Source organism: Nannobrachium achirus (genome assembly GCF_963921795.1).
Source record: "Nannobrachium achirus genome assembly, chromosome: 23".
NCBI lineage: Eukaryota > Metazoa > Chordata > Actinopteri > Myctophiformes > Myctophidae > Nannobrachium > Nannobrachium achirus.
In genome coordinates this window covers 30,368,121-30,383,277 of record NC_137830.1, presented here as the reverse complement: position 1 = coordinate 30,383,277, position 15,157 = coordinate 30,368,121, and the positions used below count along the sequence as shown (strand labels likewise).

The 15,157-nt window shown below is 40.4% G+C and overlaps 2 protein-coding genes across 3 annotated transcripts; one reads left to right on the top strand and one right to left on the bottom strand.

Annotated features, from left to right (window-relative positions):
- Positions 1 to 1,721: 1,721 nt before the first annotated feature.
- Positions 1,722 to 5,351, bottom strand: LOC308309006 (beta-2-microglobulin-like). 2 transcript variants are annotated; one of them, XR_013963298.1, is made up of 5 exons: positions 5,168 to 5,351; positions 4,138 to 4,410; positions 3,288 to 3,329; positions 2,822 to 2,956; positions 1,722 to 2,772 (listed from the first exon to the last, which is right to left on the bottom strand). XR_013963298.1 is itself a non-coding variant. In XM_080754462.1 (4 exons), the coding sequence occupies exons 1-3, from the start codon at positions 5,226 to 5,228 to the stop codon at positions 3,316 to 3,318; spliced, it is 348 nt and encodes a 115-aa protein (XP_080610588.1). In that variant the 5' UTR covers positions 5,229 to 5,351; the 3' UTR covers positions 1,722 to 2,956; positions 3,288 to 3,315. The 2 variants fall into 2 exon arrangements, 1 of the variants encoding a protein (XP_080610588.1); XM_080754462.1 differs by having other exon boundaries at positions 1,722 to 2,956.
- A 2,244-nt stretch (positions 5,352 to 7,595) lies between these two features.
- LOC308309115 (beta-2-microglobulin-like) lies at positions 7,596 to 11,915 on the top strand. The gene is made up of 4 exons (XM_080754588.1): positions 7,596 to 7,695; positions 9,101 to 9,373; positions 10,044 to 10,080; positions 11,412 to 11,915. The coding sequence occupies exons 1-3, from the start codon at positions 7,632 to 7,634 to the stop codon at positions 10,055 to 10,057; spliced, it is 351 nt and encodes a 116-aa protein (XP_080610714.1). The 5' UTR covers positions 7,596 to 7,631; the 3' UTR covers positions 10,058 to 10,080; positions 11,412 to 11,915.
- The last annotated feature ends 3,242 nt before the right edge of the window (positions 11,916 to 15,157 follow it).

Below are 15,157 nucleotides of genomic sequence, written 5' to 3'. Positions count from 1 at the left end.
CCCAGTTAACCCATGAGTACCCCAGGGCTCCACCGGCGGCGTCACGTTGCTCTGCGTCTTACTTTGACGTCCGACCGGCTCCACCGCAGCGCAGCGGCTGTGACTGTGAGGTAGGTTCATTCTATGGTATGGCCAATATAGCCCATTTCCAAAACAACATGAAAATCACTTTCAAACAGGAATAAAACTATTTGTGACCTGAATGTGAACGTATAGAGCACACTACAGTATGTTCACAGCAGAGAGCAGCAATGCACCACTGACCACTTTGTTTTGTCATGATTATAGCCTGTTGTATTTATAGACCTACATAATTTACATAAAAAAATATGCTAGGATTTTTGGGACATCTAGTCACCCTTGTGAATGGATAGCCAACAGCAGAAACGCACGTATATAGCCTACATGTAAATACCGGTATACAAAGCATTTATTCATATTTTATACATGACTGGACGTTGTGGACGCCGTCAAAAAATTGAACCGGGGCGATTTTCGAGTTTGGACGCCGTCACCGGAGCGTCCGACGTTGACGTCGCCGTCGGCAGTGGAGCACCCTTCATTGATTAAAACAGGAGCGTTCCCAGCGTTGACGTTGACGCGACGCTCGACGCGCCCGGTGGAGCCGGGGTTACTGTGTAATGCAGAGTAGAGACCACGGATGAGTCTTTGGCAATTTGCGCTAATTTCTTCCAGATGAACTGATCATATTTTGCAATTTTCATACACAAAAAGAGAAAAGGAAATATATTATTAGCTGATTTGAGACTTTTCTCATTCGTTTCTTATTTATAGACATGATAATTTACCCACTTCAAATAATTATAGTGACCATAAACGGTCGGAGTTTCAATGGGTAAATCGTAAATCTCGGATTTGTAATGACTACTAGATAGATTCTAGACTTCTAGACTAGATTCTAGATATAGGCTACACAAGCGACCAAAATATTCTAAGGTTGTCTAGTTAAAGATGGTTTACTTCATTCCATTGATTTTGGGTTAAAATGAGTCTTGTGTCCTAGCCCCATCTACGGGAGGAACAGAGGAACTGTACCAGCAGTTACTATAACTCCACAGTTATAGTCAGGAAAATTATCAGAATACCTGTCAAATCTGGGAATTCCTTACCAAACAATTTATTCACCAATGTGTTCGTAAAGGTGTCTAGTAACATTGAAATTCAACATCCCTAGGAAAATCTTTGTCAGCTAGGGTAATTCTGGGTCCTATATGCTTTAAGTGGGATGTGAGGGGTCTAACTAGGTGTTTTTAATTATTCTGAATCCATTGCAAGCATTTGTTTTGCACAAAAAACATTCCTTGGGCTAAAAATGGACCCCCATACCACTGTGAAAAGTGATGACTCATCACTAAACCATCATTTTTATGGGCTGTTTTTAGCCCAATGAATGTTTTTTGTGCAAAACAAATGCTTGCAATGGATTCAGAATAATTGAAAACACCTAGTTAGACCCCTCACATCCCACTTAAAGCATATTTTTTGGGAATAATATTTTCCCTTATAGTATAGCGTATAGTAAGTGAATGAGACCCAGAATTACCCTAGCTGTCAAAGATTTTCCTAGGGATGTTGAATTTCAATCTTATATATTGTTCGGTAAGGAATTTATTCCCAAGTTTTTATTAATATTCCCTGATTGATATCAGGATTTATGCTTTTTAGTTTAGAAATAAATAAGAGACGGGTAGACAATGCCATTAAAGGACAAACTGATTCATTTATTTTATCCTATCAAAGTTGCATTACTTTGACATAAAATGTCAAAAAACCTGCAAAATGCATTTTATGCTTTACCCATCACAGTGGGTCACAACAAGTAAAATAATTAATCATAGTTAAGTTTCACCATAAAAAGACACAAGAATCGCCCAAGGGTGTGGGGTTGCAAGCGGGACTAGAAGGTGCATTTGATCATTTATTTGTTTTACATTGGTTTACGGCGTCGCTAATGTAATCTTCGTTCACTTTGGAAGTAAGTGATTTTGGTCATGTTTTTCAAGTGCTAAACCTTTGGGATTTTATGACATCGCCATCTGCAATTATGCAGCCGATGTTACTCTATTTTTTATCCACTTTCAAAGTGGCATTTTGGGCACGTCAGTATAAAAAATAGTCCACCTAAAAGCTTGCAATGCGTTGGTTGTAGGCTACTGTAGATCAGCTATTTTTGACATTTCTATTTTTTGAAAAACGTTAATCAACTTTTCATATTGATTAGAAATTATTTAGCAGTTTTTGACAACATATGGGTCAAAACCTTGGTAAATCAGTGGTCTAGGACAACATTGGACCCAAAGATATAACATGTTTTGACTTATATTGAGTTGTTCTTCTTTAAATTCCTAATGAAAATTAAATAAAACCAACCGTCTTCACCTCTGCCCCAAATACCCAGCAAAGATATAATTACAAAAAAAATTGTTTACAATGAGTCTCACCATCAACCATCAACAAGATAAAAGTGCAACAATTGCCTGATTCAAAAAACATCTTTCAAACTTGATGTCTATTTGTAGGAAAAGGATGTGCCAACAAAGCCGCCAAATAAGATTAAGGGAGTGGTTCTCATTTTCATGTCAAGGAACACCCAAATTAAAATGTATTTGGCCATGGACCCCCATCTGAAAATATTTTTTGTCAGGGACCCTCGAACAATTAGTATTGTAAAGATATCCCATATGTTTCGGAACTTTTCAAGATCTTTTGAAAATAACACCAACAATGTACAAGTGTTGTGAGCTTGTACACCTCTGCTATTTTCATATAGCCAATGTATAGAGGGTTAAAGTGGTTAAACTGATTATGATGCTACATTAAATCATTTTGCAGGGGACCTCCTGGAACCCCATCAATGACCCCTGAGGGTCCCCGGACTCCACTTTGAGAACCACTGGATTAAGGGAACAGTAGATCTTCATGCGATTGACTGCATCTGTGATTAAACAAAGAAACAGAAAAACAAAAATGTCTCTTAATCAATCAAAAGATAGACTGACAGACGGTGGTGTAAAGTAACTAGGCTACATGTACTCACATACTGTACTTAAGTCAAATTTTGAGTTTATTTTTTACTTTAATCTGTATTTACAATTTTCAGTACTTTTACTTCTACCCCACTACATCTCAGAGGAAAATATTGTATTTTTACTTTTACTGCTTTGTAGATTTTGATTATACAAAACGCACTAACCACTTCAGCCCTATATATATTTTAGCCATTTAAAAAAGTAATATAACTATTATTATTATTCCATGGTACACACCTGTAGTACGACACACCGGACCGGAGGCCTACATGTCAGGATCTGTGGGGAGAGAGAAAACACATGAGACTAAGTTCTTCAGTCACATAGCAGAAGCTTTCTTATGCATTATGTTGTAAGCCTACTTCGTCACACAACATGGTTGCCCAAACTGTTAAAAATAGACTATCTACAAGCTCACAATTCCAGTATATTTTTGAAGGTTTTTGCTGCTTTTCGCATGTCTAATATAGGGATAGATTATAAGATAATCGATTAAATCAGGTGTCTTCAATGTTTTTCATGCCAAGGACTACTGAGAGAAGGATAAGGCAGGGTCCCCCACTACATATTGTATAAAATTGTGTTGCAAATTAAAATCTTTCATAGATTTCATAGATAGCTTCAAAGACTTGTTTGACAGCATCATCAGTCTCGTCGCATGTTCTCTCCCGAATAGGGATTCTAGGGTTGAAGTGGTTAAAAGGGGTATTTCACTTTCAATTACTAATGCATGAGGGGGCCGTGATTGTTCCATTACTTTTTTGTGAGCAGTGCTATTTATGAGTTTATTTCATTGAGCGCCCTGTGAAGCTTGGCCAATGTGACCCTGGCCATACAACAAACTTTGGACAAAACCAGATGTTGGAGCTTAGCTCCTTCCAGGATCACCCCTCAAAAAACTAAAAACTAATAAACAGTTCCTATCACACAAAGATTTGGCGGACCCCCAACTCTGATGACCACCTAGGGCTCCCGCACCCCCTGTTGAAGACCCCTGAATTAAATGTATTACTTAGCCTAACTGTTGCACCAAGCGAGTTTGAGACAACAACAGAAAAAGACATGAAACAAGAGGCTATAGTCTCACCCCAGGTGTAGGTCTTAGGTTTGGACAGATGGGTGACCTTGCAGGTGTATTTCTCCTCGGTCTGAGGAGTGAACGGCACTGTCTTGGTCAGGTGGAACTGCCATCCCTGCTCGAAGGCCAGGTCTGTCTGGTTGGAATTGGGGATCTCCTCGCCGTTCTTCATCAGCTCGATCTTGATGTCAGGAGGGTGGAAGCCGCTCACGTGACAGATCAGGGAGTTGGTCTCTCCCATTTTGCCCGGGTTACGGCTGTACACCTGGACCTTGGGCGGAGCTGTGGGTTTGTTATAAATGCGCAAGATACAGTGAGACAAAAGAAATTATAAATACATAAATAAATAAATAAACAGACAGTTTAGTGTAGCCTAAATGAATAGATATATTATGTGCATAGCAGTAGTCTATCATTTAATAATAATAGCCTAATAAAACAATAATAGGCTATAAAAGATACACCTGCTTTGTCGCTAAAAGGTCCATGGTTATATACACAATACACATACGTACATACATTACTAATAACTGTATGTATATGATACATAATACAGTGTACACACACACACACACACACACACACACACACACACACACACGTTACAGTTTACAGTTTAGGCATTTAGCAGACGCTTTTAATCCAAAGCGACTTACAATAAGCAGATCAAATATCACAATAATAAACAAATGTCAGTACATCAACAGCAATATAACAAATGCAAATGAATATCTATCTAGAAAAACAGTACAATCTGTAAAGAAAAATAAAATAATAAAAAAGGTTTCTAAAAAACCTAAACTAGCTTCATGTTACTACCATGTACTTGATCAGTTGGCTACCTACATTTTTAAATAGATCAACATAAACACCACATTAAAAGTGGAAAGTATTATCCTTACTGTAAGGACCTTACATGAATAACAAAAGAGACTGGTATTTTTACTTGGGCCTACAGCCAGCGTGGATCGAGTTTCATGGGTTAGGTTCAACACACAACAGTAAACAACATTTTAGTAACTCAGTAAATAGTACTTACACTCCTTGGCCATTATGGTCCCAAGGAAGAACAGAAAGACAGTGCAGAAAAGGGTCTTCATTGTTCCGTCTTTAAAAAAGATCTGGAAGTGAAATATTAACGATGTTCTCGAGGCGAAGAAGTACGACACGACGAAGGCGACGTTCAGATTGAAATCGAAAGTATAAAACGGTACTTTTCTAGATGATATGGAGGAGGCTCTGCGTAGCTCTGTTTCCTGTTTGTTTCCAATTAAGGCCACGCCCCCGTTGATGCTGTACCACCAATGGAAAAATCAGATAAATCATCGTCAACTGTTGCTGTGCAGTATTGTCCGAAGAAGGTTTGCCTCTGCTCTGATGATAGTACGCACTTTTAGATGGCAAATAGCAGATCTACAAGCTTACAATGATGTAAATTTAATACACATGTAATAGACATGGTGTAATTAATGGCTAAGAGAGATCATATGATCTCAAAGTAATGAAATAATAATAATGAAATAATAAAACCTTTATTGAACCCACAGGGAGGAATTCAGGACTCAGGAGTCATAAAAGCAACAGTAAGAAGAGGAAAAAGTTGAGGCAAGAATAAATAAATAGACCAGGGGTCTTCAACAGGGGGTCCAGGACCCCTAGGGGGTCCTCAGATTTACTACAGGGGGTCCTCCAAATCTTTGTGTGATAGAAACCTTTTTTCCTACTTTTTAATATTAACCACTTGAACCCTATCGTCCATATTCTGAGATTGGGAACTTTAGCCAAAAATATCAGATCTACAAGCTCACAACGCCTTGCACAGCGAGGCGTTGTGAGTTTGTAGATCGGCTATTTTTGGCAAAGAGCTTTGGTGTAGAGGGGAAAAAGAGCAGACTAATTACAGAGTGAAAGGTCAAGTTTATTAAGTATGGACGGTTCGAGTGGTTAAATGTCTGAAAACACAACATTGACATGAATCCAAAATACACTGACAATTGTGCTGTCAAACGATGAATGGAATCTATGAAAGTGGGGGTCCCTGCTTCATCTGTCTCTCAACTAAGGGGTCCTCTGCCTGAAAACGTTGAAGACCCCTGAAATAGACTTTAGATTCAGACACTCTGTGTTGATGAGTTAACATGTAAGTCCATGAGGATAATGTGCCATGAGAGTTAATGAGGCCTACTGTCAAGTGTCAGCAGGCCTTGTGTCTATGGAACCAATTCAAATCATTGTAGACTAATAGCCTACCTAGCAATAGAGTCCATATGAATAAATACATGGGGACAAAATAAATATGAGCTGAATTGTGTGGCATGCTAAAATGCACATGGATATACTGCTTAGGCCTACTGTAGGTCTACTTGTATTGGCAGAATAAATGCATTGATTTGCTTACATGATATTATCTGTCATCGGTGACTAAAGATGATCGTATGTTTGTGGAACCTATTGGAGTTGCAGCCCTGCAATGTTACCTCTGTCCCACAAGACAAAAACCTGAAACCGATATGTTTCACCTGACAACCGCGCAAGTGAAATTAAGATTGGCTCTCGGGGGTTAAAGGGATATTCCACCTTCCAAACCTTTGGTCATTTTATTGTCTACTTAGGCTTTTGTGAACACCCTGGACAGTTTTTAATTTGCTTAATTCAATATTTAGATATTTGATATTCATTTTATCAGACACCCCCCATCAGGGCCCATTCCTCTATGTTAACTATATTTCTTTCCCTCCATTTTCGCAAAGAATTATTAAAAATAAATGAAAACACATATTAGGATATGAGTCACCAAAAAAAGACAGGTGTTTTTGATAAATCTATCATAGTTACAATGGGTTTGTATAGGAACTAGAGGGTCGCACATCTAGTTAAAAAAAAATATAAAAAAAAAAAAAAAAAGTAAAAAAAAAAAACGTTAAAAAAAAAACGTTTAAAAAAAAAATTGGGGGGGGGGGAACTATTGTGGCGGAACTATTGTGGCGGAACTATTGTGCCGCAGCGCACGTTTCCGGTCGGACATATTTGACAGGCGGACAATTTTATACAGAGGCAAAATATGAGGGTAATAACGAATACAACTGTATACAGAGGTTTGGAAACGACATCTTGCAAAGGTGACATGGGTGTTTGAATTTTTAAGCTATATTTAGTACATATGTAGTACATCTTGGCCAAGTGGTTTGGTATTTAAGTTAGCGATACATGACCCGGAAGTAGATCACTTACTCTTTTGTAATATAAAGATGGGCCCTGGATGGGGAGTGTATGATAAAATGAATATCAAATATCTAAATATTGTATCAAGCTAATTCAAAACTGTCCAGGGTGTTCACAAAAGTCTGAGTAGAAGATAAAATTAACAAAAGTTTTTTTTTTTTCAAAAGTGGAATATCCCTTTAAACAGTTGAAGAAGGGGCGGCCCCATGGAACATTAGCTATTACTGCCTTGTCTGGCCAAGGAGAGCTAGGAGAGAAGCACAACAAGGAAAACATAAACAATGAAGGGTCTTCTTTTCCTGGTGGTTCTGGCAGTCTCCTACTGCACTGTTATGTCCACGATATGTAAGTGATAATAATTAACTGTTATAAGTCAGTGGTTCTCAAACGTATTTTTTTAAAGATACAGTACAGTATATGGCAGCATCCCTATGGTGGGAACATTCACCAAAAAAAGCCGATCTACAAGCTTGTAGATCTGCTATTTTTGTTAAGAAGGTTTGGTGGGTTTAAGTGTTTAAACAGAAGTGATATCCTATGCATGAATTCCAAATATGATAAAGTATTTTGCGGCACCTCTGGACTTGCGTCACGGTACCCACTTTGGAAAAACCCAGACCTAGTCACAATGTTGGAATAGGTTGTTACATTTGCTACTAAATTGTGGCCTATTATACTTTGTGGCCTATACCAGAACACTGTGTCAAAGTGTATAAGGATTGTTTATGGGTAAAGGGATCTCTAATGTTTCCTTTTGTCAAGTAGCCTATATGTAGGTCTATATGTTGAGGAGGGAAAAGATGGCAAAATGCAGGATGAAAAATTAAGTGTACATTTTCTGATTCAGAGAGATAAAACACAACAAATGATATTCAACATAAATAAATAACTAAATAAATAATAAGGGGCACAGATTTATCATAAATATCAATGCATTGTGCTACTGTACAAATGCTGCACTTTCATTTTCATCTAGGCAGAGGAATTCCCCTCCAAAACTAAGTTTCTGTTTCCCCGAAAGGCAGTTGGTCTCGTAAACAACATGATATGATGTGCTATAGACCTACTCTTTGTGTTTTGATTTGGATTCAGCCTAAACCAGGGGTTCCCAAACCTTTCAGCTGGTACCCAATCGTAACAAATACATCATGAATTAATCACTTTAATTCATGATTCATGATCAAAAATAGTGAAAATAGCCTGTTCTACAAGCTCACAACACTTCATGACAGGAAGCATTGTGAGCTTGTAGATCAGCAATTATCACTATCTCTATGTGTTTTTAATGGAAATTCACCTGAGACCGCACCCAAAATAATCATATTTGAACTGGGGACCCCTCAACCTGATAAGCACTTGGAATTGTAGGAGTTAAGGCATTCAGTGTTGTGTGTAAATAGCAGATCTTCAAGCTCACAACACCAAGGTGTTTTTTTTTTTTTATCTTTCTTATATCATTTGACAATATTATTGCAAAACATGCATTAACCACTTCAGCCCTAAATACATTTGATTTGAGGAACGCATTGTGAGCTTGTAGATCGAATATTTTCAAAAGATATTTTTGAAAACTTGTGAAATGGAACATTCTGAATAATGAGTTCTTTCTAATTTTGGTACATTTTGATAGTAATACTTTTTTTTTTTTTTTTACTGTTACTTTACAGAATATTTTTATTTTGCAGTACTGATACTTTTACTTAAGTGAAACATTTGAGTAGCCTACTTTTTCCGCCACTGCTTTTTTCAGCCAATCCCAAGGTGCAGGTGTACAGCAGTGGTCCCGGAGCGTACGGGGAGAGCAACACCTTGATCTGCCACGTGAGCGGCTTCCATCCGCCTGACATCCAGATCCAGCTCCTGAGGAACAGCGTGGAGCTCCCCAATGCCAACCAGACCGACCTGGCCTTCAACAAGGGATGGCACTTCCACCTCACCAGGCACGCCGCCTTCACCCCTGCGCGTGGAGAGGACTACGTCTGTAAGGTCACTCACGGGACCAGCGTTAAGAACTACGCCTGGGGTGAGTTTGAGTTGAGGCCACCGTCATGTCTTTTGAGAGTCAGAATGCAGTAGATGTCAATATTCTTACATGACATTATTAAAGTACATTCAAAAACTGGGACTATTTTCTATAACCCTGTTTCCCAAACATATACCTTTGTTGGTATATATATTCGTCGCTGTCTGGCCAAAACCTCTTAACTCAATTTTTGAGGTTTTTGATTTTGTTTGGCATAAATCAGGGCTATTGAACACCCTTTACATCTGAGTGTTGGTTACACACTGTCTACCAAACCAGCTAACTCCACCCGATTGGCGCTCTCTTTTTTTCATAAATATGTGGTATTGAACACCCTTTACGTCTGTGTGTTGGTTAAAATAATATTGAACCAATGAAGAGTATTAAAAAGCCCTTCGGTCAAAACCTCCTAACTCCACTTGAACTCATTTTCCCGAAAATTAACATTTTGGAGTTAGGAGGTTTTGGCCCGACAGCAGACATATACTGTGTGTGTGTGTGTGTGTGTGTGTGTGTGTGTGTGTGTGTGTGTGTGTGTGTGTGTGTGTGTAATTTCAAAAGATTTTAAAATGAAATGAATCATTAACAGTACCATTTAACACTGTTGTGTGCGTTATTGAAAACAAACATAAAACATGTGATACATATTGTGTTTGTTCTTGTTTTACAGAGCCAAACATGTAACTGTCTGGACGGGTACATCGCAAGTAAGCTGGTAGTCGCATGACCGTTTGGCTAGAAAATATATGATTTTCAGCTGAAAACCTTATAGAGCAACATGGTTGCATGACAAATGTGATATATTACACTAGATTTGATGTTTGCAGCTTTCATACAGTATTTGACGTGTGTGTGTGTGTGTGTGTGTGTGTGTGTGTGTGTGTGTGTGCGTGCGTGCGTGCGTGCGTGCGTGCGTGCGTGCGTGCGTGCGTGCGTGCGTGCGCGCGTGTCAAATATGAAAGTTGCAAACATCAAATGTAGTGTATTGGATTTCCCATGGCATGCATTATATGTGTGCATTGTGTGTGGAGGCAATTGCACAATGGTGTGCTAGCTAGAAGAATGCACACAGATAAAGGCCATAGTCCTTCTCTATTAGTGTGGCTGGATGTGAATACCATGTGGTTGTGACCTACAAAATGTATGCACTGCCACGGTCTAAGTGCCTTCTCTTTCAACCTCTATTGCAGTCGTTGTGTCTCGATAATAGCTAGCGGTACAGAATTCTACAATAAAAGGGGCAAATATTATTAATTCTTCAGAATAGAGTCACGGTGGGGGCACGGTGACACAGTGGTTAGTGCTTCGCCTCACAGCTAGAAGGTCCTGGGTTCGATTCCCGCCGGGGGACGCTGTGGGTGCTGGGGGCGTGTTTCTCCCTCCACGTCATCAGCGCCCACACCCTCGGTGGGGTCGGCGATAGGGCCTTTCTGTGTGGAGTTTGCATGTTCTCCCCGTGTCTCCTAGGGTTGATACCCTCACAAAAACATGCAGTAATCCTGGTCTCAATAATGCCTCCCCCTGGCCAGCCGGGGCGCTTGATGGAGGGGAAAGGAACTGGTTGGAATATCGTGTTCCTTCCACGCGCTACGTCCATCCCGGGGAAAATCCCCCCTGTCAGGTGAAAAGAAACAACTTCGACTACTCATGCATTGAAGGAAGCATGAGGTCAGTCCGTTGTCTCCCCAGGCACGGCAGAGGGAGAGCAGAGACCAGGATTACATAGGCAATTGGCACTGGGTGAAAAATGGGTTGCAAAATCGTGGGATAAAAATTATAATAAAAAAAAAGAATAGAGTTTTCAAAACATTATTTATGCACGTCCCCACTTAGTGTACTGAGAGCCTTTCCCCCATTGATAGCGAGCTCTCACACAGAATGCACGGGAAGTGTTGTGACATATTTTCACCACGCAATAAAACTGTGTATATAAATGTCAGAGATTCCAGTTCATGGGGATAAGAGCAACATCAACGTCTAAGCTGGAATTCGGTAGTATTTTTCCCACTGTAATGTTCTATTCTACTTTTCCTGACAGTGGCAGTGACAGTGTCCACCTGGCACCAACGGACAGTTCATAAACTACAAACGAAATAACGAATGCCAAAATCCAAAGCCTCACTTATTAGAAACACACCCTCAACTTCACCTGAGACAACGAGTGAATGTTTGGTTTTACAGTTTCCATGTGAATGAATGTGTCAATGGACATGATGACTTCATAACTTTTATAGTAAATTCTTCATACTTGTTTTGTTTTGGAAGTGGACCTTACTATCTTATGAAACAAAGAAAACCCCTTTCAAGTGGATAAAATATAAAATATTTCATTTTTTTTTATGTGGTGGTCAACAAAATGTGCATGTTAGCAAACCTGGAAGCAAACCAGAAGTGTCAATTTTAATAGTCCATCCATATATGTGTGTGTGTCTATACATCACAATGTGCATATACTGTATTTTCTTTTTATAATTTGATACTACACTAAATGTTTAAAATTGACACCTTTATTAATGATAAAGAGCTTAATAAAAATGTTGTCCAAACCAAAAACACTTTGCAGAAGCCTGTGTACAAGTGTATCACATTTTAGCTGTGAGTATTACATTATGTATACATCTCATTCACTTGTTCAATAGTAATATTTAAGGCAACTATAGGCCTGAGCTATAAACATGCCAGTCAACAAAATAATTTAACTTGACACAGGACATTCAACATCAACCAAAATGCTTTGTGCGATGTGAGAATGTGCTCTGTATTTGTTGTTGTGAACTTGTAGATCGGCTATTTTCGGTATAAGTGAAAATCTGCCATTCCAATGGCATCACTGCCCAACAATACATTTTAGCTGACTAAATCAACTAGATGCCGTGAATTTAGAGAACATAGATGCAACTGGTGATATATGATATAATATGAATAATACAAATGCTCAAGTTATCCCTCGTAAAAGACATACTGCGAGCTATGAGTACAGTAGCAGGTCTAGTAGTAGGTCAGTAGTTTCGGGGGAAATGTTCCGCTTTTGAACGTGTAGTCACCCACTACCGCCAATTACCTTCTTTCAAGATGAATCAGGCTGGAAATTATTAGTCTGGCATAATATATACGTAGATATTAGTCTGGAATCTCTGTGTGGAACCTGCATTTCCAAGGGACGGATAAAGAAAAATGCTTCTGGTGATAAACCCACCCCATATTTGCATACTGGGCCCTGATTGGTCGCTAACTACTTCGGAGGGAGTGAAATCCAATCAGAACGGAGCGTGGCCAGACCAAATCTGCCGAGATTACAGTGTGCTAGGAACTACAACCACAGAGTGGTGTGCAGCTAAGTCCAAAGTAGTTGCAGTGGCCAGAACATGACTTTCTACTATGAGTAGGCTACTACTATCCATCTGAGGTCCAATTTTTTCTTTGAACAAGTGAAACTGCTATGATAGCATCTGACACCATGATTCACAGCTTAGATACTAACGTTGATGTCATAGCAATTTCACTTGTTCATTGAGAGGCTTTTTGTCAGTATCAGTCGAGAACGCAGGAGTCTATAGACCCCAGGGAGATGTATTGCTGAGGTAAAGGGTGGAGGCCACACCTACCAGACTTACCACACAACCTTCCGCATCCAAGCCATGCTCATACAGGCAGTGCCTGGGATCGAACCCATGACCTTGTGGTCCAAACGTGAAAGAGCTACCCAGACTTGGCTTGAAAAAGCTGTGGAAGGGCCTCAGCCGCCTCAGATGGATCCCCGTCCATGAAATTGCATGCCATCAGCTATTGGTCTTTGATTCTTTCATGCATTCAGCAGATGCCATACAGTTTTGTCCTTCCATGGAAAGGGAAAAAGGTCAACATGGCTTCCAAGATGATGGAACGTGTTTGAGGAAATATCTCGGTCTTCACCAAATTAGGTTCAACACCTGTCGCAGTAAATGATGTATTACTTAGTAATATTATTACTTACTCATTTATTATAACTTAGTTTAATTCATGCATTGTTGACTGATTTACTACACTCCAAGTTAAAGATAGCAATAGGCAGTAACATTTAGAAACAGTCCACTGTGCTTGGTTAGAACAACGATAAATGAAATTCTTCTATAGTGCAAGTGGAGAAACATTGCATCAGGCATAATAGCAGGAGAATTCAATCAAAAGTCTCTTGTAATGTTCTTAAGCGATAACATTCTGGAGCGGTAGCTACTGTAGTGCAGAGGTGGAACCACAAAATAAAACGCTTCAATTAAGCCTTCAACCGGGTTCACCTGAAACTAACTCAGCATTGCCTAGCCTACACACACTGCCTCCTCTATTATATATCAAGCCTCCCACCTCAAGTAATTGTTTCGTCTGACAGGCTGCTTTTCTTGTTCATTGCTCACCCTGGGTAATTACATCTCCACACACTCCCCAGTCGCGACACCCAGGGGCATCACAAGGGGGGGAAAAGTGGGACTGAGTTACTAGGGCCCAAGTTGGAGGGGCCTTAATTATTTTATACTTTAGCTATTGGAAACTAGACCAGGTCACCTGGTTCTGCCAGACCCGCAATGAAAATCAGAATGCAAGGAAGGGGGGGGGGGTGGATCAATCTTAGTCTGGCCTCTCTCCTTTGACCTGTCCGGCAAGCGTGACGCTGGCAGGAGTGCAAGACTCCAGCTGGTATAGCTCGTGGGATCCTTAAGGCACGCAAACCTCCCCACCACGATAAGGTGTTGATCCATGGGGAAGGGGGGGGGGGGGGTGATAGACAGACAGAGGACAGAGACAGGACAGTGACAGTCAGACAGACAGAGGACTAAAACAGGACAGTGACAGTCAGACAGGCAGAGGACTAAGACAGGACAGTGACAGTAAGACAGGCAGAGGACTAAGACAGGACAGTGACAGGCAGACAGACGGCTAAGACAGGACAGTGACAGTCAGACAGACAGAGGACTTGTAGATCGGCTGTTTTCACTAGTATGGCACTGAACTAACACAATGAACACACAGGATTGTATAGGCTGAGCAGCTGGAAATGTTTCTGAGCTTGTAGATGGGCTGAGGAATTTATAGTGTCAGCAGCTCGTCAGCCAACTCAACTCAGCTGGTCCTGTACAGGTGACGGCACTCAAGGCAATCAGCCGAGCAAGGGAAGGGAGGGGCAGATGAGCAGTCAGAGGCAAACACAGGCACACTGAGGAAAAGAGGGACCGACCGACCGACCGACAGACCGACAGACCGACAAAGCCTTTTGTAGGCCGACCCCCTGGGCCGTGGCCAAATACATATCATTTTGGGGGTCCTTCGCGTGAAAAGGTTTGAGCACCACTGACATAGAAACGTATTTTTTTCAAAAAACCTTAGAAGGATTTGAAATATTCAATAATAGCAGATCTATAAGCTCGCAGCGCTGTGAGCTTGTATATCTGCTATTTTTCAATAGTTAAAGCACAAAATAATGCGTAATAATGTGTTCCCAGTCTAAATGGGTAAACCCCCTCCCCATGGGGGGCCCGCAGTGAATCCTTGTACCCAGGGCCCAGGATTTGGTGGACACCCCTGCCGACACCCGTTCCCCTCTCTCTCCAGTCGCCACTGCGCTTGATATCATTGCTGACATTCTCTGGCACACAGTGATGGAAGAAGTGCTCACATGTTTTACTTAAGTAAAAGTATCGATACTCCACTGGTACAGTCACACCAAACTATGAGAGTGGATTCCCGATTCCGCCAATGTATTTCAATGGGGATGGAGTGGTTTCCTGCCAGTAGAAGCTTTCTGCAAAAGAA